Source organism: Phragmites australis, chromosome 16 (genome assembly GCF_958298935.1).
Source record: "Phragmites australis chromosome 16, lpPhrAust1.1, whole genome shotgun sequence".
NCBI classification, from domain to species: domain Eukaryota; kingdom Viridiplantae; phylum Streptophyta; class Magnoliopsida; order Poales; family Poaceae; genus Phragmites; species Phragmites australis.
The window spans coordinates 25,938,346-25,964,223 of NC_084936.1; the positions used below are offsets into that span (position 1 = coordinate 25,938,346).

At 45.7% G+C, this 25,878-nt stretch overlaps 4 protein-coding genes across 6 annotated transcripts; 1 reads left to right on the forward strand and 3 right to left on the reverse strand.

Annotated features, from left to right (window-relative positions):
- The first annotated feature begins 824 nt into the window (after nt 1–824).
- On the forward strand, nt 825–4,173 carry LOC133896357 (uncharacterized WD repeat-containing protein C2A9.03-like). Of its 3 annotated transcripts, none has more exons than XM_062336944.1 (9): nt 825–1,061; nt 1,378–1,548; nt 1,633–1,719; nt 2,297–2,431; nt 2,517–2,654; nt 2,753–2,844; nt 2,927–3,032; nt 3,232–3,318; nt 3,403–4,173. In XM_062336944.1, the coding sequence occupies exons 1-9, from the start codon at nt 951–953 to the stop codon at nt 3,814–3,816; spliced, it is 1,341 nt and encodes a 446-aa protein (XP_062192928.1). In that variant the 5' UTR covers nt 825–950; the 3' UTR covers nt 3,817–4,173. The 3 variants fall into 3 exon arrangements, with proteins under 3 accessions (XP_062192928.1, XP_062192929.1, XP_062192930.1); XM_062336945.1 differs by having other exon boundaries at nt 2,544–2,654; XM_062336946.1 differs by having other exon boundaries at nt 925–1,065.
- A 155-nt stretch (nt 4,174–4,328) lies between these two features.
- Nucleotides 4,329–7,212, reverse strand: LOC133896067 (WPP domain-interacting protein 1-like). The gene is made up of 2 exons (XM_062336579.1): nt 5,961–7,212; nt 4,329–5,114 (listed from the first exon to the last, which is right to left on the reverse strand). The coding sequence occupies exons 1-2, from the start codon at nt 6,946–6,948 to the stop codon at nt 4,474–4,476; spliced, it is 1,629 nt and encodes a 542-aa protein (XP_062192563.1). The 5' UTR covers nt 6,949–7,212; the 3' UTR covers nt 4,329–4,473.
- Nucleotides 7,213–10,709: 3,497 nt separating this feature from the next.
- On the reverse strand, nt 10,710–12,163 carry LOC133894730 (tricin synthase 1-like). Its single transcript, XM_062334892.1, has 3 exons — nt 11,747–12,163; nt 11,542–11,621; nt 10,710–11,464 (listed from the first exon to the last, which is right to left on the reverse strand). Exons 1-3 carry the CDS (start codon nt 11,834–11,836, stop codon nt 10,894–10,896), a joined length of 741 nt encoding a protein of 246 aa, XP_062190876.1. The 5' UTR covers nt 11,837–12,163; the 3' UTR covers nt 10,710–10,893.
- A 2,424-nt stretch (nt 12,164–14,587) lies between these two features.
- LOC133894757 (tricin synthase 1-like) lies at nt 14,588–15,786 on the reverse strand. Its single transcript, XM_062334920.1, has 3 exons — nt 15,596–15,786; nt 15,418–15,497; nt 14,588–15,330 (listed from the first exon to the last, which is right to left on the reverse strand). The coding sequence occupies exons 1-3, from the start codon at nt 15,683–15,685 to the stop codon at nt 14,760–14,762; spliced, it is 741 nt and encodes a 246-aa protein (XP_062190904.1). The 5' UTR covers nt 15,686–15,786; the 3' UTR covers nt 14,588–14,759.
- Between the last annotated feature and the right edge of the window lie 10,092 nt (nt 15,787–25,878).

A 25,878-nucleotide genomic window follows, 5' to 3' on the forward strand; every position in this document is an offset into this window, starting at 1 on the left:
AGGGAGAACTCTGTCAAATAGCAGCTTTCAGCATTAGCTCCTTAAGTGAAATCTGTGGGAGCGATTATCTGAAATTAACTAAAAACTAGGGAGTAAAAAAATATTTTCTCCTAATTCAGTTCTCGTACAGAATCATTTATTTCATATAGTTTATTTTAGAGAATCAATTTCAGTCACAGAATCACTTCCTAAAAAATCACTCTCCGCAGATAATTTAAATCAAGTAGAGTTCTACCAAACAGATCTCTAATCTAATATATTTATGACCTAAACTCAAATCAATAGCGTAACATATGATATTTTATTTCCTTGTTTCCTCACACATGAGAGGTTTCACCATAATTTTTTATTTTATTTTTACCGTATGTCACACTATAAATTGAGTTCATGCCTCATATACATTATATAGCAAGCCTCATAAGATTATTTTCCCACAACTAACCCGTGTTTGTATGTTGAGACTGTAGCCTAAAGGTGGTAATCATAATTTTGTTTTCAATTTATATAAAAGGTTTATTACCGTCTGGTTGTTTGAAATAGTAATATATGATCTACACATATGTGTGTTCAGCTTTTTTTTTTCTGACATCGTGGCCGGCATCGAAACCATGAGCTCAGGTTGTGCCCCTGCTGTGTTCCACCATTCGAATCTCATACAAATTTGGAGTCGTTTCGCAAAAATTGTGAAGTTTCGAGCAGCCTTTACCTATGGGAACAAGGGTAATGTTTGCATCGCACACAATACGCATTCTGGGGGATCAAAGTGCAAAAAGACCTCTCTTTTTTGTGCTGCCCAAGTGCTGGTTAAAAAGCACACACGCCCGTCTCCAATCCCATTCCAACCTTCGCACGCTGAATCATCGAGGGCGAGCGTTCTTGCGACAAAAATCTCGAGGTTCTCCCGCTAAATTTGGTCCAGTTTGGCGCAAGTTTGGTGTTTCTTGCGGGCCATGTCGCAGTACGACGACGAGCTCGCCGGAGTGTATCCGGACCGGGAAGAAGACCGCCACGCCGACCGGATGGGTGACTCCGACTACGACGATGACGAGTTCGACCAATCTGTAGGTGTAGCCGCCCTCTGCTCAGTTCTTGAGACATGAGATTTTGCTCTGAATTAAATGCCCCTGCGTTGTTTTTTTTATGCCATTTTTTGAGCTCAATTTGCGTGTCCCGTGCCCATACCTTGATGCTACGTTAAAAATTATATGTGAAGTTAGTTTCACAGATAAATGCTTATCTAGTTCAATGCAGAGTTTTACTTTGTGTTGGGAAAAAATGTTTAATTTAGTGCCCACATTAGCTGTATTTCTAGATTTTGGGAATGCAGTTAGAAACATTTGTTTCGGTCTAATACAGTGGCAATTTTGTTGTTTGTAGACTAGTAAGGTTACGGAAGGGACCTCGGCTATGGATGTGAAGAAAGGGAAGGACATACAGGGAATCCCCTGGGAAAGGATGAGCACTACAAGAGACAGGTACAGGCGGACAAGGTTGAAGCAGTATGCGAACTTTGAGAATATACCTAATTCCGGAAGGACTTCGGAGAAGGCATGGAAGAGTTACACATTCAGATAAGCTGGTTGAGTAGGTAAACTTACTTTATGAGGTTTTGATGTGGTGATATTGGTGCAGGTATGTACACCTGTGGAGAAAGACGAACTCTACTACGAGTTTCAGCACAACACAAGATCCGTGAAATCGACCATTCTTCATTTCCAGGTGAGTCATGATTTTGACTTTTGGGTGTTTATCATTCCAAGTGTTACTTTACTTGCTTGGCTCATGCTAAGCACAAAAGGGTTGTCAGACATGGTAATTGAGAGAGTATATCTTCTCTCTTTTTTTTTCTTGAAGGGTTGTCTCTGTGTCGGGTTACTGTAGAAGTTAGTCAATTGAAGGAGCAGGACATGTTTCTCATGTCCAACTGAGAACAAGGCGGTTACTTAGCTTGATGAATAGTGTAACTAGTAGGTGCAAACATTCTGTAGTGTTAGCACCAAGAGTTTTAGCCTTCTCTGATTTCCCTCGATATTTACTTCCCCAAAGTGTGGCAAAACAGTTAAACTGTAATCATGGTATCCTATTACAGGAACAAGCATTTTCACTTTAGTATTTTCAAGAATGGATGCAATGTTCTCTTTCCTATTGGGCATCGGCTGTCCTTTTTTGTTGGCAAATTCAAAAGCCTTGTATTTCTGTATGGATGGTTATACTGAACAGTATAATGCTCTCATGGTATTAATTGCCTGCTCAACTCCTACAAAATTATTAAACTCGCTCCATTGCTCTCTTGCAGTTGAGAAATTTAGTATGGGCAACGACAAGGCATGATGTGTATCTAATGTCATACTATTCTGTGCTTCATTGGTCAGCACTGAGTTGTGAGAAGCAAGAAGTCATTGATCTTCATGGACGTGTTGCTCCGTGTGAGGTACAGTGTTTCTCTTCCAAATATTTATCTGAACTTGGCATTTTTCTTGCAGATCCTTGTCTGTTTGATGTATGGTAAAATACAGCCTTATTTTCTTTGTGCGTTGAATCAGAAGCACCAGGGGAATTTCTCTGAGGGATTTTATCAGACTCAAGTCAGTACAATGGCGGTAAAAAATAACTTGCTTGTTATTGGTGGATTTCATGGAGAAATAATATGCAAGGTAATTCTTTTTCAGCCTCAACCTCTTTTCCCGTTTCTGACTTACACAAGCAATTGTAATCAGGGTCTGATCCTTATTTGTTTGCCTGGGGAATGCAGTTTTTGGATCGTGAAGGAATAAGCTATTGTTGTAATTCAACACATGATGACAATGGTATTACTAATTCTTTGGAGATATTTGAGAAACCTAGGTACTTTAGTTTCTGCTGACAAGTCATTATTTTGTTTCCGAGAAATTGAGAGCTAACGATGTTTCTTTCCTTATTTTTTCAGTGGTTCTGTGCACTTCCTGGCCTCAAACAATGATTGTGGAGTTAGAGACTTCGACATGGAAAAATTTCATATCTCCAACCACTTCCATTTTCCATGGGCTGTGAACGTAAGCCTTAGTTTAGTTAATTCTTTAGCTGTCTCTGTTTAACGCTGAATTTGTTTCGTTGTTTATTGGATTTTCATTCTCCCAGTCAAATCTCGCTGTTGAAGTCAGTACATATGTTTTGTCAAAGAGTGTCTTCCATGGGGGAGGAAACACTATGGTTTTGCTGATCTTGTTTTGCCCCTTGTTTTATTTTTTGCAGCATACATCACTGCACTTCGATGGTAAACTTGCTGTCATTGTTGGGGACAACCCTGATGGACTTCTGATTGACGCTAATTCAGGAAAAGTAAGCAGAATGCAATGTTCAGTCACTGACTTCAAATATCAAATTCATAGTTCATATAAGCTTACGTCTGCTTGTTTCTTGCAGACGGTTCATGATCTCCGTGGCCATTTGGATTATTCCTTTGCATCAGCATGGAACCCAGATGGCCGAACATTCGTCACTGGAAACCAAGACAAGACATGCAGGGTTTGGGACATCCGCAATCTCTCAAAATCAGTTGTTGTATTGGGTGGCAACATTGGAGCCATAAGGTCAATTCGCTACACGTCTGATGGAAGGTTCATGGCGATGGCAGAACCTGCGGATTTCATCCACATCTTTGATGTCGCGAGTGGGTACAGCAGGAAGCAGGAACTGGATTTCTTTGGTGAGATTGCAGGCATTTCATTCAGTCCCGACACCGAGGCTCTCTTTGTTGGCGTGCACGACCGCACATACAGCAGCCTCCTCCAGTTCAATCAGCGACGGTTCTACTCGTACCTTGATTCAGCCCTGTGAATTAGCTTCTCGTAGAGATCTCTGAGATCGAGGTCACAGGTTGTAGATACGATAAAGGGGTGTATAAATCTGTAGGTGTTGCTCTGAAGAAACTGAAGAGCATCCGCAACGGAGCGTATGCTTTTTTCTGAACAAGCTGTAGATGTTCAGCGAACCATCTTTTCGAAGATTTGTGCTGCTGCTGCTTCTGCTGTAACGTTGCTGTATATAAAAGGTTAGTTGATCTAGAGTTCCACACGCATTGATGTCTCTGAACTCTTGAAACATCTTGTCTCCTGCGAGAAAAGTAGTTCAAGCAAAACGGAAGTGACTGCATATTTGAAAATTTGAAAACAGCAGTAGTTTAATCGGTTCAAACTGGTTTTGGCGTCAGATCGTGCTTGTAATCTCATGACCAGAAGTCAAAACCAGCAGCTAAGTTCACAGGTTGGGTGATGATACCAGGCGCGAGCACATTGGAAATGTATTTCAGTTGTGCAGAAAACATTGACCATGATAATTGACAAAACGCATACGAGGAACCAAGAATATTTAAGGCGTCATCTGAAAGATGACTTGTTACAAAAAGAAAACTTTATGGGGCAAGCCATGCCCAAACACGATAAATTACAAGAGAACTTTCGGAAACACGTTTACATAAGGGTTTCACCTATAAGCTCAAGTAGGTACAACATCAGTAGAAGAGGGCAAGCGGCGCACAAGGTAGGTTCCTATAGCAATACACAACAGTATAAACTGAACGAAACAAAAGAGCGAAACCCTACTTGCTTTAGATTGCAGCTGCAGGACTTCTGAACTCCTGGACAGTTCTTTGCACTGCACCCGTAGCTTCTCTGCCATCTCTTCTAACATCACTGCTCTGTTCTCAGCGTGTCGTAGTTTAAGTCCGAGCTGCTTGTAGTCTTGAGATAGAGACTTCTGCGCTTCGTATAGGGCCATTTGATCCTCAGCCAGAGTTGCCCAGGTTTGATAAGCTCTTGTCAGGATGATGCACTGGATTTCTGCTTCCATCTTCTCCTGGTACAATCGAACAAGATCAGACTGCGACAACAGCAGGTTGGTACTATCTATTGCAGTTTTCCCTGATTGCATCTGACCGAGAGCTTTGAGTTCAAGTATAATTGGATCCTTCTCCTTGATCAATGCTGACGCCTCTTCCACCCTAGACTCAAGATGCTTTATCCGTTCACTTACTTCTTCAATAGGTTCCTCGAGATGGACCGAGCCGCTCCATTCATCGTCATGGACATCAAAATCATCACTTTTCTCTTTCCCGATCACCACAATTTTTTCTATTTCTGCAAAATGCATAGAAGCAATGAATATAGGAAAAATTGGGTGGATACCATTGCAAAGATGCCTATATTGTAAAATACTACTGGTTGTGAGGATAACATGTAGGCCCTAAGATCACATGTCATAGAGACACCGATGGTATTTTCCAACTTAGGTGATCTTTGCGATGGTATTTTCAAATTTTGCACTAGGTGGAGGATAATACAATTTCAAACCGAGACATAAAAACCTATAAATGAAATGTCACCACGCTGCTGGCGTTGGCAATGAAACAACAAAGAATTTGTTCTAGTGGAAGAACTAAAATATATCAGGACAAATATCTGAAAGTCTGTTAGGACATGCTGATAGAAGGCGGCAAAATTCTACTTAGAACAAAGAACAATATCCCCAGCGATGATCTATCAGATGAAACTTAAATTGTTCAATGCCACAGTTCATTTTCCAACAGCATGTCCTTACACAAAAAAATGTTCATGCTGAACATAGTAGACTACTTCAGCCATAGGATTGATAATAACCAATTGACCAGTATAATGCAGCCATACTTTATTTCTTTCCAGAAAACTGAGCAAATAACATTAGGTAGCTAACTAGCAGCCAGATCCTGAATTGTCATTTCTGAAGCACAAAGAGATAGATGGTAATTTGGCCTTAAAGTTCTTACAGAAGGCATCCAGATAAACTGTATCTTTCAAATAACCTTTGGTGTCGATAGAGTTCACAAGAAGTTGAGCTTGAATAACTAGGTGTGGGTAAAAAACATAATGTTTTGAAATAATATATGTCTAATTTGAGCAATTGGTTAGTGCATGGAAATAACTCAAGAGAAGATAATTCAACTATACCATTCTCAAGTGCTTCCTGTGTTCTCTGAAGTAACAAAATCGATTCGGCGTAAGGATCAGCACCCGAATGCATCCCTCCATTATGTCCCTTCCCAACACTCCCCTCATCAAATGTGTCCTCCACATCATCACCAGAATCAGCACTTCTCCGGACCAATCTCCCCACCACACTACTGCCATTCACTTTGTAGTAACCTCCGGCCGCCGATCGCGCCTCCTCGCTTGGCTGCCCCGCATCACTATGGTCACAGTAATGAGAAAGGACCTTGTGAACGCCATTGTCGGTAACACCGACACCCAGTTGCCGGGCTTTCAAGGCGTTGGAGCTGCGGAGGTCAGACTCCACACTGGAACGCGAGTTCTCGGCTTCGGTGGAAGCGGCGGCGGTGTAAACCCTCGCCTTATCAGCGCGGGAGCGTGCGCCGCGGGGGTTTTTACCATGCAGGGAGGCGCCAGCGGCGCGGGAGCGTGGCCTGTCTCGGTCCCTTGGGAAGAGCAAGGCGTCGTGGCCGTGGCGTGGGAACACGCGCGGGGCGCTCGCCACGGTGGAGGACCTGCTGCTCCGGTCTTCGCTGTTGTCGGAGTCGGCGCCGACCGAGAACCCAGCGGACGCGATCAGGAGGCCAAGGGCCGGGTCCAGCTTCGCTGGCGGCGCCGGCAGGACGAAGCGAGACTTGACGGAGGCGGTGGAGCTCTCCTCCTCGACGAGCGCCGGTTCGTGCTTTCCCTTCAATGCGTCGGCGGCAAGGGGGAGACGACGCTTGTGGAGCTGCTCCGAGTCCTCATCTCCGTGGGCGGAACCACCGGCGGCGTAACCTTCCCCGAGCTGGTCCCGCCGGATACGGCGCCACCGACGGAGCCCGCGGCCCTTGGTCGCCGCCGCAGGAGAGCTCTTCATAACAACCTCATCCTCCTCCTCCGGCGCCGGCGCCGGAGACTCGGCGGACGACTCGACGCCGCCGTTGGCCATGCTGTCCATGCTCGGCATCAGAGGAGCAAACTAACAGCGACGCGGGGCGGGTGGCACGAGCTCTTTGGACCGGAGGTCATGGCTAGGTCAGGGGTGGTTCTTGCCTCGTGGGCTCGGAATTTCTCCCAACTCGTGGTCGTGGGTGGAAGATCCGAGGAGCGGAACTGCAAGAGCAGGACGAGGAGAAACAGAGGAAAAGGAAAAGGGAAAAGGAAAAAGAGGAGGATTTTTTTCCGCCTTTTTCCAATTTTCCAACAGAATTGCACACGGTGTTGGACAGAGCGGTGACGGGATGCCTAGGTTACATTATCGGAGTGACGTTCCATTCACACGTCAATCCACTTAGAGCTGGTTACTATGTCAACGGTCACATCATAATACAGTTATATATAAGATCTTTCTTCCTGGTATTATAGGACATATTTTGGCGAACCTATATATGCCCAATTTTAGTTACTATTACGCTATCCTTAATTATAATTAAAAAATAGTAAAATTACAATCTATAAAATAGGAGTTCCAATCAGATATAAAAAAAATTAAGTTACAATTACATTATGGATGAATATAACTACTAACGAATTTTTTATTTAATGATGTGCTATCTAAGTAACACGATTATAATCATAATACAATCTAAAATGTAATTTGTTAGTTTTTTTATATTACAATTATATATTTCTAGATGCACGATTGTAACTGATCTATCTAGCGGATTATAACTGATAGTTTTTTAGTTATAAATACGGGTGGCATAATAGTAAATTACCACACATCCAGACGCAGAATAGACTCTTTGTTTTATTTTTAAAAATAGTAGAAATGTATGTTTTTTTTAAAAAAAATAGACGCTTATCAATTGTACTCTTTTTATGCCGGGGAGTTTGCTTCTAGGGACTACGATCGAGAAGGTATTTTATTTGCGGTAAAAAGATTAAATTTCTCACTTCTGTCAGGTACTCATTTTATGCTTATTAAATAATAAATTCTCATTTGGTTGAGGGCGTTGAGAGCGGCTCCACTGATTGTGAAAGCTAGTCTGTTATTCTAGGAGTGAAATTTTCATTCAAAAGTTAGTAATTTTAAATAAGAGGAAGCAAGTTCAAAACAATTACATAGGGCGTATTACATAAAAACTGAGACGCCTCTATAACAAAAAGGAAACTACGCGACCTCTGGCGTGCCATGCACCAATCTTCGTAGAGCTATATTTCTTCCTTGATTAAGAAGAACACTTGCGCAGGCTGAAGCATGTTCCCATCAAAAATTTATTTGGTTTTTTGGAAAACTTTAAATCATGTCATTGCAGCCTTGCAGTCGATCACATGGACAGGATGATAGGAACACATAAACATACTGCTGGGAACAGCAGAAATTCTTTTTCACATGCGCTGCCTTACTCACACCGCCTCTCAGGCCCACTTTTCATTTTTAGATTTTTTTTTTGAATTTTTTTTCTCAAAATTTTTCTGAGCAAATTTTTTTCGCTAACTTTGTTCAGAAAACTTGTTTGGATAATTTATTCGAATTTTTCCAAAGATAAAAAGATCGGGAGGAAAATTTTCAAAAACAAAAAACGAAAAAGTTATCAATTGAGCTCCTGCGGGCGTGCGTTTTAGAAGGGCCCTGCCAACACCCATCCCCAGTCCGGGGTGTCCCTTCCGGCAGTACTGTACTGTCAGATGCAATAGAATAGTGTCCCAGGCCCACGCCGCAGTGGGCACATGCTGTCGGGGACACCGACACGTAGCAACCGGATGGGGGTGTGGGCGGACAGGTGGGCTCAGGTGCCCTCGAACGTGACCGTTGCTGCTGTGCATGGCTGCCAGAGCCTACAGGAGGTGGAGCTTTCATGTGCTCGTCCGTGCTTCGCGGGCGCGGCGGACCGCTTCACTGGCTGGGTGTTAATTTCCACGGATGGCGTGGGGGCTGGGCTACAACAAGAAGAGAGGACGGCGGTGGCAAGCGGCCTAGCCCACCACGTCGGCCTGGCCCGCGAGAGTTGCCTCCCAGTCCAGTAGGCCGGGGAGTCGCCACGAGACCACGACCGGACTCCACTCCACCCAAGCGGAGCCGGCGGCCTCGCTCCCTAGAGTCAGGGGCGGCAACGGGTTGATGCAGCCATAACGCAATCCGATCTGAAACCTGAATTTTTAAACTTAATCTAGCTCTAAAATTATAATCAGGTGTAAAATCAACCTTGCCCCCGACCCGCTGGGAACTAAGACCCGATGGAGAAACTCAAAACCCAACTTTTTCACAACCCAGATCTTTCACGGCAACACTGGCTCCACCTCGACCTCTGGCGTAGCCCACTCGCCTTAGCCTCGCTCATCGCCTTTGCGTGAATCCCAAGATGGAGGCGAGGGTGGCGAGGATTTGGCGATGTGCGGGCAAATCGGCAAAGGGAGGGTCGACTCGGAGCGGCCAAACGCGGCTTGGGGCGATGTAGCGGGCGATCATATCATCCGGTGGTCGGTGCATCTAAATCCAATCGTGGCATGTGGGTTGTGACAGACTGGAGATAGGAGACGCCGAGATGACGAACTTAAAGGTGAAGGTCTTAGGTTTTCGGAGCTCACGAGTGTAATATTAGATTTGGATCCGAACCTGATAGCCTCGCGGGATGGATTCTACACCTGAACCCGACCCTGTCGGGTCTGAAACCCACGAGACCCTACCCGACCCGGTCCACTGCCACCCCTACCTAGAGTGCCGACACACGGTCATATCATCAATCGCACGACGCACGCGACGTTGCGAGCGCATGTGGGGCAATAGGGATAATTGACAGAACCATGCCTAGCATTGGCGCGATGCCCATGCTCTTGTATGTGGCTAATTCGCAGGCACCTGTGCGCAAGCGTACGAGCACACCACCCTGACAGCCTTCACTCTTTCCATTTTTGAAAAAAAAAATTCCTCCAGCATCTTTGTGTTTTTGAAAAAGTTTGCACGAGAAAAATTTGATTTAAAAAGTTTTAAGTAAAAAGTTTGCACAAGAAAAGTTTTGCTAAAAAGTTTTATGAAAAAGAAAACTTTTGCTTAAAAGTTTTTAAAAAAAATTCAGAAAAAATTGTGTGGGCCCACGCTACAGTCATCCGTGACTTATCGCGTGCGGTCACGCGTGAAACATGATTTTCGCGTTTGGACTGTGCTAATCCATGCGCTGCCCTCCTCTGATACCCCAGAAACTTACCTTTGTTGAAAAGTATTTTCCTCTATAACTTTCCTTCTTTTGGAAAGTTTTCTTGAAAAACTTTTCTAGCTTAAAAGTTACCAAAGTAAATTTGAGAAAAGTTGTCAGAAAAGGTTTAATAAAAAAATTATCTTGAATTTTTTTTTATAGACCATGACTTGAGCTACTCTTAGATGAGCCATGCTTTGATGCGCTGATCGGACGCCGTGAATAAGGATTTTCGCATACTCTCTCAGTTGCCCCTTCCCAAGGCTTATCTCGACGAAGGCCCCCCATGCCGCCGTCCCATCCCAGGTTGGGATTCCCAACACGGTACGTGCTCGTCGTGGCGTCGCGTTGGCCTTATGGCCATCGCAACCCCAAACGGCCAACGGCCGTGCTGGCGTACGCACCAGCTCGAGTAGCGCATGTGTACCGGATTTGCTATTTTGCTCTTCCTGACCGTCTGCGGTTGCGACCTGTACCCGAGTCGCTTCCTGCATTGTCGAAACGTACGTTACGTATCCATATGTAGCTTGCACATGTTAACAAGCTGAGTGTGGTAGCTTATTTAAAGGAAATCGATCGTAATCTTGGGGACTGACAATTTAATGCGCTGTAGTTATTCCAGTTCAGGAAGCACAAGTACAATAACCACACAATCTGAGGCTTTCAACATGCAAAAAAAAGGGGAAAAGAAATTATCATGGAAACCATCGTAGACTCTGGAACAGCGAAAAGGAAGGAATCAAGCCGCCACACCACACGTGACGGTTGCCTCGCGCTCACACGACGCGGCGGCAGATGGTGACGCCATCGGCGATGGTGAGCTGGCACACCTCGACGCGCTCGTCGGCGGAGAGCCTGGCGTTGAGGTCCCGTATGGCGACGGAGAACCGGCGGTCCAGGTCCGACAGCGGCGTGTCGGGGGGCAGCGCCACAGTGCCGCCCCACAGCGTGTTGTCGTACACGATGGTGCCGCCCACGCGCACCAGGCGCAGCAACTGCTCGTGGTACCGCACGTAGTTGGGCTTGTCCGCGTCCACGAACGCGAAGTCGAACCGCCCCAGGTTGCGCTCGTCGGCGAGCAGCTCGTCGAGGCGCTCCAGCCCGGGGCCCTCGCGGAAGTCCACCTTGTGCGCCACGCCGGCCTTCTCGATGAACGGCCGGCCCACCTCGTAGCAGTCGCGGTCGACGTCGATGGCGATGACCTTGCCGTCGTCGGGGAGGGCCAGCGCGGTGGCGAGGAGCGAGTAGCCGGTGAACACGCCCACCTCGAGGGTGTTCTTGGCGCCGGTCAGCTTGATCAGCATCCGCAGCAGCGGCGCCTCGTCCGGGGACGACTGCATGAACCCCCTGCATGCATCACGGCGAGTAATTAAGCAAACTTCTACAGCTTGACTACGACTGCGAGATGGGCGCGCGGCACGTACCACTCGTGCTTGTCCGTGACGAGTCGCAGGTCGCGCATGCAGTCCGGCTCGTGTGGCAGCACCGTCGTGTCCAGGACATACTGCACGTATCCGCAACGACAACAAAATTAGCAATTTATCGTCAACAAGATATAAAAAGACAAGAAGATCAATGAACGCTCGATGCTTCAATTCTTGGCACAAACGTGGCCGGCGCGTTGATTACCTGGTACAGGGCTTCGCTCTTGAGCAGCGTCTTGTTGTTGCTATCGATGTCGCTGTGGACGTTGGGCACCGTGTCGCCGCCGGCCGCCATGGCTCCCTTGCTCTCGCTGCCTATCTCCTCTGCTTTCCTCGCGCGCTCTAGCTAGCCGGTGCAGGGTAGTGCTAGCTCCTCACAGCTCACCCCCTACACGTCCTCCCAACGATATTTTATCAGCTTAAAACGCCACGAGGGTTGGTGTAATGGTGTTGCTTGATAGCTGTATCCGCGACCAGCCTCTCCCTTTATAAAGCAACTGATTTACTTGACACTCACCCTCTTCTCAGAAGCGATCTCAGTCCCTCTAATCTTTGACCCATCAAACCTAGCGAGAAACATTTTTAAAAATTGAACAACTTGATACGGTCGTCGTGATAAGGACTTTGGGGTTGGCAGAGACAGCTTCTTAGTAGAGATTTGTCTGTTACTAGGTTTAGAGAAAAGTTAGGCTGATTTGGTGGAAGAGATAAGCGCTGCCATCTACGGACGGCGGAGAATAACCGAATAGACGGTGACAAGGTAGGGGTAAGCGGAACCGGATTAATACGACGGCAGGCAACGTTGGTAAATCCAACTCTTCCATCGCTGAAGACGGGTGGAGAACGGGAGGTAGGGGCGAGCACATAAAGAGGGGGAAGGGAGACCGACACATTGAGAGGAGACGAGCCAGGGAGCATAGGTTAAAGAAGAATACGGTGTTATCGGATACGATGAGCAGAGATGTGGGAGGAAGAATACGGTGTTATCGAACCGTTAAGAGGACATCGGCTGGAAAAAAAAAGTAGGTGTCCGAAATATCTTCATTAAAAAAGTGTCTAAAATATAACATCGATCTTTAATTAATCAGCCATCCCCAAAGTCATCCGTTTTCTCTTTTTCCGGCGGTCTACGCATGCACGATCGAATTGAAAATTCCTACCACCGCCACTTGCCGCACCGAAACCTATCAACTCTTGTCGCGGATAAGATAAACAAATGGCCAAGTGCCGCGCCCTTGTTGTGTGTTGGATGCGACCCTTTCACGAACGACCGGAAAGCTTCAACGGGCACGATTTCGCTACCACGGCGAGGTGGGTGATGACTGTCTGAATACTTTTTTTTTCATCTCCTCGACCGGTTGGTGTGAAGTCTCTGCAAGCATGTGCTGCATTACACGGAACTATCAGGTTGACGCCTCCATTTGTACGCACACGCCGAACGGATTGCGGATGTGGTCCATTTAGCATTGGTCACTGATGCAAGTAAATTTTATATAACTTTCTTATAAAAATTTCTTTCTATTACGATGATATAGCTTTATTTATTTTTCTTCTTCTTTAATCTAACTGTTAAATCACGTGATAGATAGTATAAATAAAATTTTAAAAAATCTTTCTAAACAAGATTTTATAAATTTTTCTTTATGACTCATATGACCGCTACCGTGATAAGAGATGACCGACGTCACCAATCCTATCTGAGGACGTCGACGTCACCAAACAGGCCCATCGATCCTCAAATGGGCGTGACTGAGGTTGGGTTAAGGTGCTGGACACGGAAGTAGAACCATTTCTCGGGCTGTGGCTGAGGCTGGGTGAGAGGGAATGTGGAAAGTCGCCGCCGCCTGACCGGAACGGGCAGGTGGCGCGAGGACCATATCCATCTGGAGATCTCTCGCGTGTACTATTGTAGGGCGCTGCAACCATGCGTGTGTTTATTTCTGTCACGATTGGTGATATCCAAAACGAGAACCGGTACGAACGGATGGTCGCCACTCCCTGGCCTTACCATTGTTGCTTTGAAACTTCTTCTGGTTTATAAAAACCGGTGCAATTTAACAACCTTACCGTGAAACAGTCAGGGTGAAACAATAAACTATTCTGGTTCACTATCTGTACATCTTTTTGGGTAAAATTTTAATTCAAATCACTGAAACTATGTGCCACGTCTTATTTTTGGTTGCTGTTCCTTGTGAACCCGACAAAATCAACTGATCTATGAATGGTAGCGCGGGGTGTGATTTGGCAAAGTTTGCACCGTGAACGTTTATATTTGAAAAGTTTGTACTCGAAGGCCATGGCCACGCCGCTTGAGGACATCATCGGTGCTGAAGGAGATCACGGACGAAACTGTTGTAGGCCGCAGCCGCGCCACTGGAGGACTTCGCCGCCGGAGGAGACCACTGCACCATCGCGCCTTTCCACCGCGCGCCAGGTGGGTACTCCTAACCCTAAAAAGTTTTTGGAATCAATTTAAAAGTTTCTGCAAATTAATTTTAAATATCTGCTACATCGATTTGGAAGTTCTGAATTGAAATTGTTTCCAATCGATTTGAAAGTTCTTATAAGTCATTTTGGAAGTTTTTCTTATTCAGTTCGAAAGTTTTTTACAAGTTATCTGGAATGAACTTGAAAGTTTTGATCGAATTAGTTTAAAGTTTCTAATTTGGAATAATTTTCAAATCAACTTGGAATTTTGATGAGTTTGGTAGCATGGACTATGATTTTGGTTGAGGAGAAAAGGGAAGGAGGGGCACAGTCCGGGATCGTGCTTGCCTCCTCGTCCGGTGGTCGCACGTTGCTACCGGTAGTAACAGTCACTCGCCATACAGAAGCCCCTGCAATCATGCGCAAGCTTGTCATAGCATGATAGGATATTCTTCTTCTTTTTTATCACTATGAGAAAGTGACAATGGTTCATTTGTCATCTTATCTCACATGTATAGACTGAGTGCAGCTCGTATGCTATCCTCAGCAGTAATTGTCACTTCTTTAGAGTTGCAACTGAGCAATTATCACTCGCATGACAGTCGGCTAGCTCTTTAGATGGACTGGAAATCATGATCAAGGCGCCGCAGTTATTCCAATTCGGGCAGCACAACTACAACGACCACTTCTGACGCTCTCAATTCGCATGACCGAAACCTTATTCAAACAGTAGAGACGCTGGAACAGTAAGACGCAACGAATAAAGCGACCGCGCGTCGTCGCTGAGCCGGTCACACGAGGCGGCGGCAGATGGTGACGCCGTCGGCGATGGTGAGCTGGCACACCTCGACGCGCTCGTCGGCGGCGATCCTGATGTTGAGGTCCCGGATAGCGGCCGAGATCCGCCGGTCGTGGTCCGACAGGGGCGCGTCCGGCGGCAGCGCCACCGTGCCCTGCCACAGCGTGTTGTCGTACACGATGATGCCGCCCACGCGCACCAACCGCAGCAGCTGCTCGAGGTACCGCACGTAGTTGGGCTTGTCCGCGTCCACGAACGCGAAATCGAACCGCCCCAGGTTGCGCTCGTCGGCGAGCAGCTCGTCGACCCGCTCCAGCCCTGGGCCCTCGCGGAAGTCCACCTTGTGCTCCACGCCGGCCTTCTCGATGAACGGCCGGCCAACCTCGTAGAACCCCCTGCTCGTGTCGATCGCCACCACCTTGCCGTCGTCGGGCAGGGCGAGGGCCGTGGCGAGAAGCGAGTAGCCGGTGAACACTCCCACCTCTATGGTGTTCTTGGCGCCAGTCAGCTTGATCAGCATCCGCAGCAGCTGTGCCTCGTCCGGGGGCGACGCCATGTACCACCTGCACGCGCACGGCTACTAAGCAAACCTCGAAAAAACAGCTACTGCAATCGCGAGATATATGCGCGCGGCGTAAGTCCATGCGTACCGCTCGTGCTTGTCGGTGACGAGGCGCAGCTCGCGCATGCACTCCGGCTCGTTTGGCAGCACCGTCGTGTCCAGGACATACTGCACGGCGATCGACCGGTGCCGACGACCGTCGTGTTACCATGATCATTGATCGGCAAAGAAAAATCAGCGAGCTTCAACGGGTTTTGTCGTGTTACCTTGTACAGGGCTTGGCTCTTGAGCAGCGTCTTGTTGCTGCTGTCGGTGTTGCTGTGGACGTTGGGCACGCTGTCGCCGCCGGTCGCCATGGCTCGATCGTCGCCTCTCCCTGCTTACTCTATTTGCGCGCTCTAGCAGGTGCTGGTAGTGCTCGCAGCTCACCCACTGATGTCTAATTTATGAGCTGGCACGCTAGTCCTCTATAGATAGAGAGGGCCGTCCCGGAAAATTCCAGCCCCGTGCTAAATTCTAAATTAGCCTCTAAACTTAAGTGTTAAAATAAAATAATAATAATTTATACTACGATGTATTACATAACACTTGAGATAGACTAATGATTATACCTGTTGCTCGAACATATGTCTTTTAAACTCTTAACCACTGCATAATATTCAATTGAAAAACATTGTTCTTATATCGGTCTTTGAAATGAAATCTTCAATGATACTTTCATCATCAATTTTTTTTATACCCTTTTGCAAATAATTTGCAACAAAAGCAAATTACTCTATTGAGTTCTTTGGAATACACTATTGCACTTTTCTCTATTTGATAGAACTCTAGTGTATAATACTACGTAAAACCTTCTAGAAAATTTATCTTTAGGACATTTCTGAATTGATAAGTCTCTTTTAGGACCATTTATGCTAAAATATCAATATGTTTAGGATCAGGAGCATCCCAATATCTTGGATCAAATATATCATGCTAAAAAGAAGTATCAACATCTGCAGCTATATCCACGTCACTATTACTTTCAACAGGTGAATTGTCCGAGTTAACATCAACACTAGTGTCGTCAATGTTAGCACCATGGTTAGCCATATGAACATTTGTGCTATCAACATGAACTTCCTCAACAATGTTTGTGTCTCGCCATCATTAGCATGAAGAGTCTGATCGGAAGGAACTTATAATTTTTTTATAATAAACCTGTACATAGCTCCTTTCGATTCTGAGATGAGTTTGATCCTCTGGTCGTTTTTTCCTTCTACGTTTTTCATGACCAGAATTGTATTTTCTAATCCGATTTCTAGAAGACATGACTTAGAACACAAATGAATATGTACACAAAAGAACAAAATTAACTAGAATACAAATCCAGTCCATAATAAACAACAAGAGAAGGAATAAAAGATAGGGAAAGGAGGGGGTGACGATCGTATCTTCACGGAGGTCGAAGGCACGGACTTGACTTGCTCGGCGATGGCTTGGTTCGTTCGCTTGCTCGTCGTCGCGTGCGGTGCAGCGACGGAACGACCGGCGTGCCGCGTGTGGCCTTGGCAACTTGCCCCGTGCGCTGCCCGTGCGGCCATCAGGTGACAAATTAACGATTAGCAAGCGGCGGCGATCGATCGTGTGAGGCACAAAGCCAATCGGGATCGAGATTGGGATCCATGTGAAAGAAACGTGATTAGCAACCCACCAAAGCCCATCCACCCATGCTATTCGGCCTATTAGATAAAGCTACTACTAATACTATATATATATATATATATATATATATATATATATATATTACATGTGTCTTTCTACTGTGCAGTCTACTTTGAAGATCTTTAGAGCACGGAATGAGAGTCGACTACCGTCGGCTCTCTCCACTGTATATATACTCCCGTCGGCTCTCTCTACTACTTTACAAACATCTTTTCACTGTGCGGTCTATTTTATAGACTTTTTTTTTATGGAATGAGAATCAAATTCCCACCGGCTACCTCCACCCATGGAGTATTGTCACTGGGCTACAAACCCATCCGCCTGTACATAGATAATAACAATGATTTATCCCTAAAAAATGTTAATGGTGCTTGCACTTTAGTTATTCTTTTTTTCGAGAAGACTACACTTCCTTCGATTTTAGACCGACTAAATGTGGCGTTTACAGAAAACGAATAACAGGATAAACGGAGGTGTTTGGGTGTTCATATATTCGCACAACATCACCTGCTGCAACCTACTTTGTCGCGCATAAACACGTATGTATTACAAAATATGTTTTTTTTCAACAACGGGAAACCCATTTCCATTACTTTGATGAACAGTTTTGAGTCTTACAAAATACGTTATGTGGTATATTTCACCATTGACGTCTTCCCGTGCATATTTTTCTCATCCACCTGATTCATTCTTGTAAGCAACGTACTAGTTGGCTTACTTAGTAACATGGGAAGCAGCGCACAAGGCATGGCAAACATTATAATTTGTGGCTATGAAAGTCTTCACCAAGAATTGATAGATTTCGTAACAAACTATGCAGAGGATGATATTTCAACATTATGATTAAGTAGTTTGTTAATTCATTTATCTATTCGATATTCCAGCTTAACGTTGTAACATGTAATAATATATTAGACTGTGTGTACCGAACTATGGTACAGATGCTAGAAACTTTTTTCATTATCTAAAATAGTTGGTTTGATTTAAATACGAGATTAATTCACAAATTCATATATAAGGCAGCAAGGATAAAGACATGCATATAAATGAAACACTCGCAATCGATAGTCACAGCCATTTGAATAGACTGTTCTAAAACAAAATATATTCCTCAGGTGCTAGTAATTGAAACAAATAAGATAATTACCAATAGAAAATATTACACGAATTACTAAGTTACCACTAACCAAGCATAAAAACAGGTTCTACAACTCCGAGTGCTATAATCTAGATAGACACAAAATAGCAGCTGACTGATTTCAGAGAGTAAACGACAACTTATCTAGATTAACAAGCTCCGAAACTAGCAGGATCAGAAAACAGCCACCGAGTACTGCTGCAAACTAGTATTCTCGGTAAAACAGAACGCCAGCTGTAAATAGGAAATAAAGGAGATTAGTCTCACGGTGCGACGACACTGGACGTCGCCGGGTGGTGGCGAAGGACGGAGTCGCTATCCCGAACAAATTATATTATTTTCAACTATATTTTCTTGATTTCGTTCACTTATTGATTTTTCTATTTATTTTTATTTTTTTATTTTTTTTTATCTTTAATAATTTTTTTAAAGGATTCGTAAAAAGAAAGAAGAGAATTTTATTTTAAAAAATAATTTTAAAAATTACTACGTAACGTAAATCGTGAAGTAAAATTGTCAGAGCGTCGAAAGAAACGAAAATACTTTCGAAAAAAAAAATTCAATCCCTAATAAGAATTCTTAAAGATGGTCTTATGCCCCTACCGTTGTCGCCGTCGGTGGCAAGCCGCCCGACGAGCTTGAGGCCTGGGAGCTGCAGCACAACAACACCAAGGGAAAACATGCGCGCCGGCAAGCGCACACGCCTCAAGTAGAAGCACCAGTCAGGCCCAACCTGTACCGCCACGAGACGCTGGAGCAGCGCTCAACTGCGAGATGGAGCTTCTACGATGGGAACCGTTCTTTTCTCGATCAGCATGAGGAGCTCCCCTTCTCGAGCGTCACGGGCGTGGAAGCCGGACGGCGACCGCGTCTCTAGCTCGATCGTGGAGAGGATCAATTCCACGATCCCCTTCCCTCTCCACGTGACGTACAGCCAATGTCTATTTTGTTTCCCAATTAATTTCCGAGGAAAAAGGAAATCCACATAAACGAAAATTTTAATAACGTTTTCACAAGAAAAATTCCAACGTTCGTACGTGAGCCACTATCTAAACCTCCCACTAGTCCACGTTAGCACACAAGGTGAGATTGAAGGCCAAACTTCTCGTTCGCGAATGCACGCTGGCGCGCTCGCTCGCACACCACGGTTGCCTCTCACATGTCCCTTTCTGGCCCCATCACCACTAAACGATACCTGTTTGATTCCTCCTCCGATTATAAAAAAGAGAAAAGTTTGTTCCCTAGTTCCTTGTCGCTCTCGCTCTCTCGGTCTCTCCCCCTACCTCCCTATCAAATCTGTCCAAAATCCAAATCTGCCTGCCTGCCGGAGAGGCCATCGCCGCACAACGACGGTAAAAATACAAATTTAAATAATATATCTGAGCGTATTTATTTAAATAGATAATATATTAGTGTATTTATGAATCTAACATCCGTATTCGACACACGGTGTGCTAAAAATTCATTTTCGGTACACGGCATACCGTGTGCCGAATACGGCACTGTTGGCTGTATTCAGCACACGGTGTGCTGAAAATCACCTGTATTTGGCACACCGTGTGCCGAATACAGGTAGTAGTGTGTATTTGGCACACGGTGTGCCGAAATACACTTTTTCGTACACCGTGTGCCGTTACATCACGTCATGTCACGCTTTACTTTTTCGCTTTCGCTTTGCCCTTTATTCGTTCGGTCGGCTGCACTTCTGCATGCAAGATTCGGTGAGGGAAGCTATAAATTGGTTCGTAGCGCATACAGGCAGATGCATTCGAGCGCGAGCAGAGCAGCACTCGAGCGTGAGCAGAGCAGCAGTCGAGCGCGAGCAGGTGTAGTGCAGCAGCAGTCGAGCGTGAGCAGGAGTAGAGCAGCAGCGCGAGGAGAGGACTGCCTTCCGTAATAGTAAGTACGTAGATTATGTATGTACTTAATATTCAGATTAGAAAATATAATTCGAGTAAGTAGAGTATTTATTCCGTTCGAATACATTGGTTAAATGGTATTAAGTTGATAAATTACAGTAGGTATAATATTTGCATAATTTATGATCTCGTAATAATAATCATGATCTCGTAACAGAATCTACCATAGTGTAACCATAATTTTGATCCCGCGATAAGCATGATAACCGGAGTTATGATAATGTATGGGGCGTAATTAGCTGTTTATAGTACATACATCTAAGTAATTATTTGACCATTTACGTTTGTTTAGTAGAGACACTATGACTATACATATTTATTATGAAGAATGTCTCGCTGTTTTGCATAGGAGACTTGTATCAATTCAGAATTGTTAGCACGTAGAGAGTATGGTTGAGCTACTTATTGATCTAGAAGACTTAAAATCACATGTTATGAGCATTTTGCGTGTGAACCAGCAGTCCTACAATGTTGTCCTAGAGGGTGTGCGGCCACGGCTTATCCCAAACAGCTCGGTCATTGTCCATACGTTGTTCGATTTGAGAAGGAACAATGCATGAGCTTTGTACTCACACAAGGTATTAGAGGAGAACTTTGAAATAGGGGTATACATAAACATAGTATCACGACTGGTGCAAGGTGAAGCGGTGCCTAGCGTGGAAGGATCAGACCATTATGTGATGCATGATAAGGAGGGAGGGCATGTCGGAGAGGGCACTTCCGGTACATAGGGACCTGAAGTGGACCATGGTGAGGTAGATGCAGGATGCATGGATGATGAAGCCGGTGGTAACGGGGATGAAGAAGGTGCTGACAACCGATGACCCGGTGCCGACGATCCAGTACTTTCATGGTGCTGGGCTGCTAAATTGTATTATCATTGAGTATAACACCCTATCTAACTAGGGATATTAGGATAGCGACATCCAGGTGGGACAACAGTTTCAGAACAGGGAGGTGGTCATCCACTTTATCAGCAACTATGCTGTAATCACAAGAAGGGACCACAAGTGCGCTCGTCTAACCCTACTGAGTATGAGGTCAGGTGTATCAAGCACCCGAATTGTCCTTACTTTATACGAGTACATAAGCCAAAATACGAGAACTATTTTGTGCTGAGTAGACACACCCCACATACATGCAGCGAAGAGGGTGTTAGGAATGTGATCCACGAACATATGTTTGTCGCCAAAATCCATTATGGAGGAGGTGCAGACTAAGACGAGTATGCTGATCAATTACCACACCGCGTGGCGAGCAAAGCAGAAGGCGTTGAAGATGTTGTTTGGAAGTTTTGAAGTGTCTTACAACTATGCCCCGATGCTGCTGCAAAAGATTGCCATGACGAATCTAGGGACCCGGTGGGCCATGGCGGATGAGCCGATTAAGCTGGAGGATGTGTCATACAGCAGCACTGACCGATACCTCATTAGGTTTTTCTTGGTCTTTGTCCAATGCATCGAAGCTTTCAGACATTGCAAACCGGTTGTATGTGTGGATGCCACATTTCTTAGCAGCAAGTACCATGGTAACCTTATAACGCGATGACGGCGGATGCAAATAATCAGATCATTCCTCTCGCGTATACAATGGTTGAGAGTGAGAACAATGATAGTTGGCTGTGATTCCTCACCTTGGTGAGGACATGTGTCGTTGGCAATAGAGAACGAGTTTGCATCATCTCAGGCCGCAACAAGGACCTCTTGCATGCGTTGGACGTGCTGCATGACAGCACAAACTACTCCATTTCATGGTCTGATGTGGAGAGAAGGTGGTCTATGTGATACTTGGGTGCGAACTTGTACTCAAGGTACCACAACAAGGGTCTTGTAAAGACGTTCAAAGGGTCGTGTCTTCAGAACCAGCAGGTGAAGTTCAATGAGATATGACGAGAGTTAAATAAGACCATTTGCAAGATGATGGCAGAGCAGGAAGCACAGGAGGATCATCTGCGGACGTAAATGGTGGGGGGCCAAACCATCATTAGCCGTTCACGTGCTACGTTTAGACAGTGGATAGCGGAAAAGTCAGCGGAGCTTTGGGCCCTAATCCATGACACTCACGGTGCCAGGTTAGAATATAGTGTTTCAATGATCGTATTTTACTTTTGGCTATGCAAATATCCCATCTAAAATTGTTGTCTCTCATATTTGGTATACGATCATGACAATGAACATAACAGAGGCGTTCAACAATGTCCTAAAAGGTGTACGCGGCCTCCCGTTGTGTGTTATCATTGAGCTCATATTATATAGAACGACTGACTACTTTTGAGACCGTGGTATAGCTGCAATGGAGTGCAGCATGCGGTTTGCACCTAAGGTGGAGGAAATCATATCCAGAAGGAGGAATAAGACACACTTTCATCGGACTAGGATCTACGACCGGGCCAACAATGAATTCGAGGTAATGTGTCACTGCCGGTACACTTTAGGGTACAGCACGGGGGACACCGTGCAACAATGTCAAATCGGTCCTCACGAGGTGAAGTGCACATGCAATAAGCCAAAATTGCATCATATCCCGTGCTCCCATGTCTTCGCCGCTTGCAGGAACATGGGCGGCAACGACGGATCACAATACGTATCACCCTACTTCACGATCGATGCATTGAGGAGCACATGGCTTCCAAAGATGTGTTCCTTCAACATCGGAAGTAGCTACAAAGCAATCGAGGGGTCTAAGTGGGTACCTTATCCCAGAGCACGACGCATAGATCCTGGAAGACCTAGAGCCACGAGGCTGCAAGGTGACATGGATGCAGCAGATGATGTTGATGGACTACGTAGATGCAAAATATGCAAACAATCTGACCGTGACAGGAGGACTTGTCCGACTCGACGGTAAACTATCAGGCTATGATAGAACTGGAATGTATTTGATTTGTTGCAAAAGTTTGTTTTATAAAGTTAATTGCAGACATGGTTTGTATTGTAATTTGTTATGCACCTATTAGTTGTTGTACCTATTTTGTAATAGCTGTTGTCTTACGTTGTTTTTTTATTGAACGGTGAGGCTTGAAATTATTGGCATGGCTCACGTTCACCTTCCCGAGCTTCTTCAGTTATGGTACAACGAGAACCACAGGGGAAGGATAATTTTCGCAGGGCAACAGGTACAACGATAATACATGATTTTCAATTGCCCTGATAACTTGGTACTTACTCAATAAATGTATTGCATACCTTTGCAGTTGGTCCCGTTGCGTTCTAGGAGTGTGCGCAAGCTTAAGGAGTTAGACCCTCAATTCCATAAGCCACTCGCACAGGCAGGACTACTACTGTTCGCTCTCATGATGGCCGGAGCTTCCATGGAGGGCGGTGGCAGGACTCCCTCCCTCTACTTGAGGTGTCACTGCTCACAGGCCCCATCAACCGCTGGCATCCTGAGATGCACATGTTTCATTTTCCTCGTAGAGAGATGACCGTAACTTTACGGGACATGGTCATGCTGACTGTGCTGCCAATCAGGGGCACCCCGTTAGTACTTTCATGACCAGCAAAGGAGTAGTGGAAGAATTATACTCAGGATAGGTAATTATTGGTTACGTAAAGCACTTCATATGTTCTAGTGTTGTTCGTACTTCATTGAGTCTCTAGATCTTGTAGGTTTGCTGTGCAATATGACATGAAGGATGTTGGGCTCTCCATGTCATGGATTCATGGGCTACCACAGTTTGGTTCTTGCTCACCAAATGCGGACGGGGCTACAATTATACAGTATTACGAGGTGTACTTGTACATTTTGCTGGGAGGCATCATGTTCTGCAACACGACAGATGATTATGTACTTCCTCATATTGTATGGTTACCGGGTCAGCTCGCGTTACGTCCCTACGAGCCGACATCTTACAGTTGGGGATATGCTGTGTTGGCTACTACATACAAAGGATTGTGTGCCGCAACCCAGCGATCAAAGAAGATGGGCTCAATTCTAGCTGCCTACACCTTCTACAGCTCTGGAGCTGGGAGTACCTCCTAGTTTATCGACCGTGGGTGAGCAAGACCTATTATCCAGTCCCCATCTCCGATGGCGTTGCCGAAGACATGAGACCTACGATGGGGTATCGGTGGATTCATGCCAAGCTGAGATGGACTCACCAGCAAGACCATGGTAACTACTCCCAGGTGATAAGTGACCTGGATGTCCTCAGCGCCGATCTCGTGGATTGAAATCCATGGCGTATGGAACGAGTGGCCGAAATTGCGTCCGGAGGCCTCATCGCATCCTCTTGTTTTCGTGATGTTTTCGTGACTCGGACTTATGGATGACCAGATGCTTCTTGCTGTACATGAACAATGTGGAAGTGTATTCTCCTGAGTGTGTACAGAGGCAGTTCAGTCACCGATAATTGGTGCCAGTACCTCCCCCACGAGACGCTGGTCGGGTGTACAAGTAAGTGTGTTATTGTACGTACCATTATTACGTTAGGTGATCCATGTTATGAAATTATAACTATTTATGTCACGTACAAGAGGAGTGCACAAGGGAACACATGCAAGCACGACTGGTCTGAGATTAATGTGAAGCACATAAACAGGTGGATGGAGTCAGGCGCAGTGGATGTCGTCATGCCTGCGGGACAGTACGACGACGGCATGTACTGGGAGTACATTTTGTGGTACCGTTCCCGCACGCATGCCACCTTACTCAGCGGAAATGTACCGCCAGCCCCCAGACCCTTCCCCGAGGATTATGCCTGTCTTCTTCATGTGATGGTAAGTGATGATGTACTTCTAACGATTTTCATTAGTTATACATCTGTATTACTGACATGACCCTCAACAAATACAGACCGAAGCGGGGTATGAAATGCATACGCAGGCGGAGCAAGCATGTAGGGAAGCAAGTGGGTCATCAACGCGGAGGGATCGGAACCCTCTCCAAGACTACATGAGGATGAGAGGGTCTCACTTGTTGTCCACGTTACGTGGTCTAGGTGGTTGTGCCCCGCGTTCGAGGGGGTACGACGTACCAACCATGGACCCGTCTCATGCCTCCCACAGCAGGCGCTCGTCCAGTGCTCGTGAGGCACAATCATGAGAGGCACCTTTGTCTGCGACCCATCATGTGACACATTCATGTGCTGAAGCTGAGGAGTTCACGAAGGCTCCTGCTCCCAAGCAGTGTACACTGGGTTCTCAACCCTCTTAGTGGACACAACCTCCTCAGACTACACAGACACCTCCACCAGTAGTATCAACTCATCATGAGGACATCATTGACTGCATGCAACAGATGCCAACCTGGAGTGGCACACAAGATTTTGACTGGGCTGCTGCATTGCAGGCAGACAACTTCACCGAGCTACTCAGCGGCCAGTACCTCTAATATCCCGATGCACCTGGGAGTTCACAGTGGTACCAACATGATGAGACTTTGGCATTCCAGACTCCATCGGAGCACGTACTACTGGCATCCACACTCCCACATGAGGATCCTATACCCTGGTACATGCAGGGCCGAGTTAGCGGTTCTGGATACACGTTCGGTGGAGGTGCAACACCACACGGCGATGAAGATGACGAGCAAGGGAACACGTGGAAGGGGCCAGCGCAAGTCGCTGGGATGAGGGCCACACACCCACCCGACGCTTACACTCCTGGGGATTGCGTGCGGCGTCATCGTCGTTAAAGAGCCAGTGCAGTAGTTCCATGCACTTGCACTTGTTACTAACATATGTGTTATTCACTATATTCTGTACTCATCTGTACTATACCTTATGCACTGCAGTGTTAAAGTAATTACATTTAATTTACATAATTTTTGTCAAATAATTAGGACACAT